The 10,558-nt window shown below is 52.3% G+C and overlaps 2 protein-coding genes across 2 annotated transcripts in view; one reads left to right on the plus strand and one right to left on the minus strand.

The window, feature by feature from the left end:
* STAG1 (STAG1 cohesin complex component) overlaps positions 1 to 948 on the minus strand; it is a 149,665-nt gene extending 148,717 nt beyond the window's left edge. Inside the window, exon 1 of the mRNA XM_058811946.1 lies at positions 787 to 948. The gene's annotated coding sequence lies outside the window, so the exon portion shown is untranslated. The remainder of the gene's footprint in view (positions 1 to 786) is intronic.
* Positions 949 to 4,078: 3,130 nt separating this feature from the next.
* SLC35G2 (solute carrier family 35 member G2) lies at positions 4,079 to 10,169 on the plus strand. The gene is made up of 3 exons (XM_058812513.1): positions 4,079 to 4,111; positions 7,877 to 7,950; positions 8,648 to 10,169. Exon 3 carries the CDS (start codon positions 8,670 to 8,672, stop codon positions 9,897 to 9,899), a length of 1,230 nt encoding a protein of 409 aa, XP_058668496.1. The 5' UTR covers positions 4,079 to 4,111; positions 7,877 to 7,950; positions 8,648 to 8,669; the 3' UTR covers positions 9,900 to 10,169.
* Positions 10,170 to 10,558: the final 389 nt, after the last annotated feature.

Here is a 10,558-nt window from a genome sequence, read left to right on the forward strand (position 1 = left end):
GTGGCTTTGTAAGCCAGAGATGACAATCTGCAACTGGAGCTTCAGAGCTCCACTGGTAAATGAGAGTGACTACAAGTAAACCCCCAAAACTTTAAGAAAGCAGGAAGTATCTTGCAGACATGGGCTGGCATTTTAAGTCCTGAAGTCAACAGAGCAGATTGAGATAAGGCATTTCCTTATCTTGGCACCAGATTCAGCATCACCTTCTGGGTCTGACTCCAAGCAAAAGCCAGAGCCTCATCCCAGAACTCCAAGGTGCAGCACAGGGAGATCCCAGAGAGGCCAATCACCCACTCAGCAGTGCTGCAGAGGAATTCTGGCTTTCACATCCCTGCACAACTTCAGCAGAGTTTGCCTCTTTCAGTATGTCTTGTGGTAATTACAGATCTGGCACTCTGGAATTCTCAGCAGGGTGTGAGAGGCTTTTGTGCACATTACCAGCAAACAAACCACAATATTACCATAAAGGCATGTTCTCATCCCACTAAATGGACTCTTCTTAGAAAGTCATCACAATTCAGCATTTCTCTCACTGCATCCTTACACTTCTATGGGCTCACTTGCCCACTAAAATGTTATTTAAATTACCAGTATTTAGCCAACTTGTACCAGGACATGTCTTTACAACCAAGAGAAAGAAATGAGAGATTCCACAGTCACCAGCACAAACTTGAGGTACATTTTGTTCTTTCAAATGAAAAATATTCACTTGCTGAGTTTCTGACTACCCCAAGGAACAAATTTTGTCATTGCATCCAAGTATGAGCTATAACATTGTTCACAAACCTTCTCCACTCTCCAAAGTGCACTGCAGTTGCAGAAGAAGCCACGTCCAAGTCTGCACACCATGAAGGGCAGGCTGCGGACAGGGACAGGAGGTGACAAGCTCAGAGACCCCAGGCACAGGGCTCCAGGAGCAGGGTTCCAGCTGCCCTCACAACTTCAGACCACAGCATCCTGGCTGAGACATTTGGCCAGAAATGCTGGCCCTCAGTGAACCAGTCACCTCCAGCACTTGGTGAAATGTTAGGAAGCACCAGAGGCTGTGGACTGCAGTCCCCTGGACACCGGGGGTCTAGATGGATGAAGTGCTCTCAACCTCCAGAACTGGCATTAATTGTTCACCCAGCTTTATTCCCACTACCCACTCTCACTGATGTAAATCCATGTGTCCATCTGCAGCAGCAACACAGAATTTCAACTGCACACTCTCTGTTGAGCAGCCAGTACCAGTTACATCCTCTCAGATTAATCACAACCCTGAAGTCAGCTCCTGCTCACAAGGAAATCCTGCTGCATCACGGGTTAGTGTGTCATTTCAAAACCCTCTGCACCCCTATGTGTATTTTCTCAGGCTTTCCAACAAAAAGTCATCACAGTTGAGTCAGAAAGAAAAAAAAATCATAAAGAAAGAACAAACTGGCTTCTAATTTTGTAACAGGAAGAACTTCTTCACATGGTCAGAACACCTTTTGACAGACAACCTGCACACTGCCTTGTGGCCCAGTGATTTCTTTAGGGGTGGATGGGTTACACTGCACAAACACTCATCAAATAACCTTGCTATAGCACTAGGCAAGACCAAACTGCTCTGGATCCAAAGAATTTGCATGGATCCTTCTCTCACACCTCTCCTTTTTCACTAGTGTAATAATATGGAAACGTTGCTGAACCCAAATATTAATGTCATTTATCCCACCAAACACAGGACACAGTTTAATAACAGTTGCATTGGTGGTGTGATCTGGAGAAGGTTTTTCATTCCTCAGCAACGTCAACAATTGAGGCTTTCACTAGACTAACTCTACACAGCTACAAAATTGTGTGAAATGCCACTGAAATAATCAATACTTACAAAGCAACTCAATTCAGTTTAATTAAACTCACACTGTCTTCCCAGAAACTAAGTTTTTGACACTGGTATTGGCAGTCATGTCCCTTTAAGTTTCTCCATGGATACTACAACTATTTTCTTTCTCCCAAGTCACGCTTCCTCCCAGCCACTGCTCACACTCCCTGTTCCATCCCAGGAACACAGGGAAGCAGAGTGCAGCTGTCCACCACTAAACATGATGGGCCAAGTGACCACCACCCAGCACCGAAGCCTTCCACTGCTCCAAGCACAACCTTTGCTGTGTCTGAGCCCAACAGGGCAGGACCCCAGCCCGGTTTTGTGCCTCCCCCCCGCTCGCAGCCCCGGCCACAAGGCACTGCCTGCACTTGGCTGCTCCCGGGGTCGCGGATCGCCGGATCCCGGCTCCGCTCCCGCCATCCCCGGGGCTCGGCGCGCTGCTTTTCCCATTTGAAGCACGGGGCAGCCCCACGGCTGCGTGACACGGTTCTGTCCCCCGGGCCGGCCGAGGGGCGACCGCTCGCCCCGGTGCCACCGCACTGGAAACTCGGGGATGAGCAACAGGAGCGGCGGGCGGGGGTCCCCGGCCCCGGGGCTGCCCCCCGGCCTGGCCCCCCTGGATCCCGGCCAGGCGCTCGGGCGGCCCGGGCGCTCCCGTGGGCTGGGTCCCGGCGGCGGGCCGGGCCGGGCCGGGCCAAAGGCGGGTCGGGCCGCCCACCGGCTCCCGGAACTTTCCCTCCTCCGCCGCCGCCCGGGGCCGGCCGGGGGCCGCCGCCACCGAGCCCCGCGCGGCGGAAGCGCCACCCCCGCTCCTCCCGAGCATCCCCCGTCGCCCCCACAGGCCCGCCGCGGCCGCCACCACCCGGAGCGGGGCGCAGGCCCGTCGGCGGGGGAGGCCGGCCCGGCTCGGCCCCGCGCCCCCGGCAAAGCCCCGGCGGGGACAATGAGATGGCGGCGAAGAGCGCCGCGCCCGGGGGACCCGTTGCTCCGGCAGGAGCCGCCCCGCCCCGCGCCGCCTCCTCTTCCCTCCCCTCCCCTTCTCCTCTCTCCTCGCACGGGCAGCGCCCGCTCCCGGCCCGGCCGCCGCGGAGACCGAGCGAGCGAGCGAGCGGCCCCGGCCCCGCTGCCCCCGCCCCTCGCGCCTCCATCTTGGATCGGCGCCTCCCGCGCGCTCCCTCCCCGCGCGCCGCGCTCACCTCGGGCCGCGCCGCGGCGGCGCCCCGGGAGCGCTGCGGGAGCGGCGGCGGCGCGCGGGGTCCGGCGGGCGCGGGCCGGGGCCGGGGCGGCGGCGCTGGCGGGGCCCGCGCGGGGCTCAGCGGGGCCGCGATCCTAAACCGCCACCTGGCGGCATTTCCGACCCGCCACGGCGCAGCCGCCCCGCGCGCCGGGCGCGCAGCGCCCCCTGCCGCCCGCGCCGCCGCACCGCGCGCGCCCGGTCCCGCGCCGCCGCGCGACCGCGCCGCGCAGAGGAAGGGGCGGGAACGAGGGGAAGCGGCCCCGCCCCGGCGCGCGCGGCACGCGGGAAAACGTCTTTCGCGCGGAAACGGCCGCGCGTGCGCCGCGTGCCCGCAAACACCGCCCGGCGGGGGGCGACTGTCGCGACAGAGCCGGCGGGGACACGGGCACCGCGGCGGGGGTGTCTGTCACGACAGAGAGGGGGCAGGGCACAGACTCGGGCACAGTGAAGCGGCGGGGACAGGGACACGGGTGGGGGAAGGAGGTCCTGACTGTCGCGACAGAACAGGGGCGAGGGCCCAGCCTGGCCGGAGCGCCTCCCCAGCCAGCGGCCGTGCCTCGGCGGGCGCGCCCCCGGCGCCGGGGCGGTGGCAGTGATGTGCCTGGCAGTGATGTGCCTGGGGCCCAGCGGGGCCCGCGCTCTCCGCCACGGCGGGGGCGGTCACGGAGGGAGCGGCACGGCGGGGACCGAGCCCGGGCAGCCGCCGCCCTCCGCCCGCTCCTGCCCGGAGGGGCTTCCTGCAGCCGCGCCGGGGTTCCCATGGAGACGCCCCGCGTCCTCTGACGAGTGCCTTCTTATCGGCGACAGTTGCCATCGGGATTGGTGCCGCCCTCCTCGCAGCGCTCCCGAGCTCGGTCGCTTTGCGGGCGACTGTCCCCTCCTGCACGCCCCGCACGCACCGCTGGCTAACGGGGGGCGCAGATTGATGGGAGAGGATCCAAAGCAGTGAGTGAGGGATCTCTAATCTCGACCTGTCATCTGCTGCCATGGACCGAAGGTGCCGTCTCGTGCTTCACTCCATTGTAATGTACCTCTTAAAACCTTTCTTACATCTAACCGAGCTGTTTTGCTGTGCTGTATTTCAGCGTTAGTGAATTCTCTGTTCTTTCCCCTGTGCCTGGAATTGCTATCTGAAGGGGTTTGCTCAGATAAGGGTTTTTGGAATGGGAAGTTTGCAGTCAAAGTGGCTGTTCTCTCAAAATCACTTGGTACAAGTGTTCATGCTGCAGAGATAGGAGCCGCAGCAGGCAACAGGCGTGAATGGAGAAATTAGAAAATAGTACTTTTTCATGGAAATGGCTGCAGATGGAGCCCATATTCAGCAAGAGTATAGAGAAAGCAAGTAGGATTAAAGGTATATCCCATCAAATGAGGTTGCTTCAGTGAGCTAGCACAAATAGAGGTTGTTTTTTGGGTAGCAAAATATTATCAGAAATGTACTGACAACTCATGGGACTTCAGTGTAGGGTTTGTATTTGTATTCAGTGAAGGTTGTACTGGCTCTTCCTTCAGGCAGTGCTGCTGGATGTAACTCAATTAATTTGAAGACACGGGATACTGGTTTGTTGGTTTGTGTATAATGCTTGCTCTTGTACTTAAGTGCTGAAAACTCCTTTCATGTAATTGCTTCTTCATTTTCTTAAATACCTTTTGCTATTCATTAAATTTTAATAAAGACTTGAGTTTCTTGGAATGTATTTTTAATCAAATTGATTTATGTCAATCTGGCTAAAAAGATAAAGGTACTTGTACACCACCTGAGTGTAGATCCCTTGGCATGTGCAGTTGCCTGAAGTATGAAACACCTAAGATCTCCAGGTGGTTTAATAGTGCTGAAACAGGACTTCAGGAGATTTTCCTGCACCTGATAAGGAATCAAAACAAAATCCCTTATGCTGGGAAGTCAGTGCACACATGTGCTTAGAGAAGGTGGCACGAGTTCAGTCAGTTCCGTGGGTTTCCAGGGGTGGCTGGGTGGGTCTTTCATTGTGTGATGTTCAGGGAGAATTGTCAGTCTGTAGTTATCCTGTAGAGACTGCTCACAGCCCTCTGGTAGTTTCAGCCTGATCTGGTCAGGATTGGGGAATTTTCCACAGAAGAGGCAAAGGAGCATTCCTATGGAGCCTGTCTTTCAGAAAGCAGGGGTAGCTGACTTATTCCCAACTCCATATCCCTGCCTGGAATTGCCACATATTTGAGTCTTCCATAATAACACTTCAGTAGCCTGACTGACTTTAACCAAATTGGCAGAAGATCAGAGAAATTTGTTTTGTGAGTTTATTCGAGATTGGTGGTTAGGATCACCAGACCTCAAAGCCCTCATTCCTTCAGGCACAGGAGGAGAGTTCAGGCTCCCACCCCCTGCAGTCAGGGGGCAGCTAATCACCATTTGTACCTGGCTAACCAGCACTTGCAGTGGTTGAGGAAAGGAGGGAGGGGAGTATTCAGGATTTTTTCTTCTAAAAGAAATAATGGTTTGTATTCTATCAGTGATCTGTACCATTTATTTCATCTCCATTTGTTATTTGTTCCCCCAGGGAAAACAGGGTTCACACTTTGCAGTCAGTGATTTCAATGAGCTGGTAAATTAAATGAGTGTCCCAGGCAGAATTGGGAATGTTTGTTATGTAACTTGAGAATTTTTGCATAGTGCTTCATCTTCAGCCTTGTATTAAACTTGATTCGAAATCAACTTGTGTTTTTAATAGAAAATGCAAATAAGCCACGTTAAGTTTCCAGATATGAAGGAAAAATAAAAAGTTCATGTCATTTCCACAAAAGGCATGAGCAGAAAGAGTAGTAGCAAGTTGTCTGTATAGGCTGTGCTGATTTCTGTCTATTTTAAATTTGTGTCAGGGACACACATAATGGATCTGGGATATGCCCTAAACTCAGTCGCCATAGAAAATCTCACTGGTTAAGAAGTGAGGTCACCAAAGACTACAAACAAATGTACTGTGGGAGGATTGGCATCACATCTGTCATACACTCAGTATTCAGTTGGGAAAATGAAAATTTGGGCTAAGCATTCCTGTTATTTATTTTTTTGTTCTTTATTACTTCCCATCTCCTGCCTTTCACACGTGTTTGCCCTTCCACTTTCCAGACTCCCAAGTGTTCTGGTTCCCAGCTGAGCAGCTCTGTGCAGAACAGCCATTTTGAGCTACAGGCTCACCATCTATTGTTTTCCTCCAGAGGGATCCCTGAATACATTGCACAGGTCCAGTGCCACATTCGAAACTGTTATGTTGAATTTGCTACTATTTGTTGAAAGAAAATGTAATCTAAAGCCAGGAACCAAGAAAGTTACTGTTGTATGCTCATAGTAACAAATGAGCTGTTTTGGTTTTGTTTTCAGGAACAGTTGCAGTATTTACTCAGCTGTTTCTTAAGGAAACTAATGAGTTTACCCAGTGGCCTGCTGTCAATCTAATAATAATTCCTGTTGTCCGGTTTTGTCTTCTTTTCCTCCCATTTATTTTATTCACGATCCAGTATGTTGTGCCTTAAAGCAAGAAAGTCTTCATTGTTTTAAGGCTGCAAGGCAAAACTGTGGATTGTAACACAATGAAATGCTAGGTAGGAAAAGCTGTGCAGGTGAGAATCACTGCCTTTCTGGGCTCACTCGGTGCGGTTTGCATTTGCATGTTAAAATTCGGAAATGAATGGTTTAACTGAAGGAAAAGTGAAGGTAGCAGGTGAGCCTGGGGCAGATTTCTGGCAGGTGTTGGTAGATGTTGGTGTGTTGTTTGAAGTGCCCGCTAGCACAGCTGGTACCCAGCTCTGTTTACTCTCGCTGGTTCATCTGCTCGTTCCCAGGTTCCTTGCCCAGCAAGTTGCCCATGGACACTCGGAATGCTCCTCACCGTGCTGGGGGGCTCTGGCCCCGGGGCTGCAGCACAAAAACGTGATCAGCGGTGCTGGGCAAGGCCTCCTGAGTGACGGGGGGACTCGAGAGGGTCCTCAGCCCTGGTACCTGTGCAGGTCCAAACTGGTGCTGCTGCAGAGCTGGGAGCGGTGCCTGCCCGTGTCCCCTCCGAGGAGAGCAGGAGTCGGCCGCAGCTCAGTTGGGTGTAGCAGGGGGTTAATGAACACTCAGCCTGTGAGGGAAAAGGCAGACTGTCCCATTCTCATGTAAATTAATTTGCCGGAGCCGCAGGCAGTGCTTGGCTGTCACAGATCACAAGCACAGAGAATGCCAAGGCTGAAGCTGGCCGCGGTATTTTCAGTGTTTCTGTGAGGAACTACTGCCCGCACTTTACCACTGCCTTTAGCCCCGTGTTCTCCGTGCCAATCTGCTGTCCTGCCCTTCAGCCCAGTCCAGCAGCTGTGGTCTTGCAGCACAGGACCCCCAGGGACGCTGCTGTCCCCCCTGGGGACAAGGAGTGTCTGTCCCCATCCTGCGGGGCCAGCGCAGAGGCCAAGCTGCTGCTGCTGCTGCCGGGGCTCGGCTCCAGAGCGGGGAGCTCCGGGCAGGGAGGATGGGTCCCCCTGGGCTCCCTGTCCTCTGCAGCCCCTGGGGCAGCACAGCAGGCACGGGAGGCTGGATTGGTTTGTTGTCGAGCTGCAGGAGCCTTGTGCTCACAAGCCACCATTTGTTCTTTGGATCAGCTCCCTCAGTAATTCCGGGAGATGGCTGAGGAGTGGTTTTGACAAGATGCCACTGATTGCTTTCTCCCCATCTAAAGTGGTTTGGGCTTTGAGCCTCCCTTGGGTTTTACTTTCTGTGCTGAGATGTTTGTAACCTTCCCTGCTGGTAGCTGAGAGCAAGTGTTGTTTCTTTCTAGATAGCCCATCGAAGATGTAGGTGATGAAGAGGTGCTTTCCCCCTCTGCCTTGGAATCGAACGTCTCTGTCACAGGTAAGGTCTGCACAGGTTTTATTTGCTGGGGTGAAGAGAATGCAGGGAAGGTTTCCTTGCTCCTGCTGCCTCTTGGAAGGCTCTGCACAGATGGTGTGAGAACAGTCATTTCAATGACGTACCCCTGCCTTTATTGAACAAGTGCCCCACCCCGCAGGAATCACAGGCACTGTTTGTGTAGTGGGAAATGGCCCTTCCCGAGGAGACAGAAGGCTTTAACACTGTCACGGTTGTGTTCAAAGACGTGTTGTTATCCAGATGCAAACTGCTGACTTGCCCGGGCGTGCTCCCGATTTCCCTGGGTTACTCTGTCATCTCCTCCAGCCAAATCTCTCCTGTAATCTCCTGTAACACTGGCAAGCCATTAACGATAATGCATAACCACAGGGTAAAAAGCTTACCAAGAGAACTTTCTTATTAGAATATACTAGAATTCATTATGTATACCATGCATGACAAAAAATGTTATTCTCAAAAATTAGTTGACTAAAGTGAAGTGCTGTGGTTGACTTTTAAGGAGATCCAAATGGCCCAGCCATCAAAGGTATTTAGCAGTAACTCAGTAAAAAATTCAAGCAAAACCAAGAATGGGCTGCTGGTTGATAAAAATAGCTTGTAAACATTAAAAGTGCTTACATCCATAAATCTTTTACTATTCAGTAACCAACAGTGTATCTCCATAATTTTTTTTCTCAAGACCAGGGCATTTCTCTAAGGAAATGGATACGTCTTCCCAAAAATACCCAGTCAAAAAGCGAGTGAAAATTCATCCCAACACAGTAACAGTGAAATACACCTCTAATTATCCCCAGCCAGGAGAAGAGGCATGTGAGGATGTTAATGAAGATACTGGAGTATTTATGGAGGATAATCCTAAGAGAAGATTGCTGAGTGATGGGAAAAAGAGAGAAAACACTTTTTTTGGTACAATAGACACCAAGCCAGCACAACTGCCAAAACCTGATGAGGCTGGAGAATCCCAGCAGTTTCCTGAAGGAAATGTACTGCAGTCCAGGAAAACGTGGGCAGTCCTTTTCGGGTCTGCCGTGGCTCACGGCTGTGTGGCTCTGATCACAAGGTTAATTTCTGACCGTTCCAAAGTGCCATCTCTGGAGCTGATTTTCATCCGCTCGGTGCTGCAGGTGCTGTCCCTCATTGCTGTGTGCTACCACCACGAGCCTCCCTTCGGCCCCAAAGGCTACAGGCTCCGGCTCTTCCTCTATGGGGTCTGCAATGTCATCTCCATCACCTGTGCCTACACCTCCTTCTCCATAGTGCCCCCCAGCAATGGGACCATCATGTGGAGGGCCACCACCACGGTGTTCAGTGCCATTCTGGCTTTTCTACTCATAGATGAAGGAATGGCTTATATAGACGTGCTCACTGTCATGGGCAGTGTGTGTGGGGTGTGTCTGGTCATGATCCCCAACATTGTTAAGGAGGAAAACTCTTTGCTGAGCACCTGGAAAGAAGCTTTTGGCTATACCATGACTGTCATGGCTGGTCTGACCACTGCCCTCTCCATGATAATCTACAGGTCCATCAAAGACAACATCAGCATGTGGACAGCACTGTTCACTTTCAGCTGGACGGGAACAGTGTGGGGAGTGTCCACCATGTTCCTGCTCCAGGAGCCAATCGTCCCACTGGATGGGGAAACCTGGAGCTATCTCCTTGCCATCTGCCTGTGCTCCACTGCAGCCTTCCTGGGGGTCTACCATGCCCTGGGCAAGTTCCACCCTGCTCTGGTGAGCACTGTGCAGCACCTGGAGATCGTCATTGCCATGGTCCTGCAGCTGCTCGTGCTGCACAGCTTCCCAGGCACTTGTGATCTAGTTGGGGCAATGCTTATTTTGGTGAGTGTTTTTTTCCTTGCGTGTTATAAGCTTTCCTGGAAGGAATTAAGAAGGCAAGATTATCAGGAGATTGTGGATTTGCCCAGTAAATGAATGTCTGTTTTCAATGTCTCATTCTGGCTGTCACGATGTGGAAGTGACTCCTTTCAATTCCTGTGTCCAAGCTTGGTGGCCAGGCCCTCTCTCTACCATTTCACTTCTCAGCTGATGTAGCAATGTTGGTATTTCCAGGCTCCTGTGCTAGGTGGATTTGTTCTGCTGCACACAACCATTCTGTCATACCCAGAAGAGTAGCACAGTCAGCACAGGCTGGCCCACTGAAATGTGGGCCAAGCTCTTCTTGACCTTCTTTGGATAAAGCAATACAGAGGGACTCAAAAGTGACTCTCATTCATGCGTACTGTGGTAGTAGGAAGATGAGCAGCAAAACCATTAAAACAGTCAAACCAAATTGTCATTTCCTCTGTAATGCTTCTTAAGCTTTGGCTGTCATATTCTAAATGGAGCAATGCTGAATTTTTGTGGCTAAAACTTGCATTTCCTGTGTGTATAAAGAAGTCAGTAAAGCTTTTGTGTTTTGTGGCTACGTTTCTGGCTGAAACAATTCAGGAAGCCCTCATGTCCCGTGGGGGAAAGTGAGCCTCAAAAGCTGAATTTCCAGTTGTGTCACGGCTGTGACAGGTCCCCAGGAACTATAAGGTCCATGACAGATTAAAGATCTAGCCCTGAAGCAGACCAAAACCCCTTCTATG

This window comes from Ammospiza caudacuta, chromosome 11, assembly GCF_027887145.1.
Source record: "Ammospiza caudacuta isolate bAmmCau1 chromosome 11, bAmmCau1.pri, whole genome shotgun sequence".
Lineage (NCBI taxonomy): Eukaryota > Metazoa > Chordata > Aves > Passeriformes > Passerellidae > Ammospiza > Ammospiza caudacuta.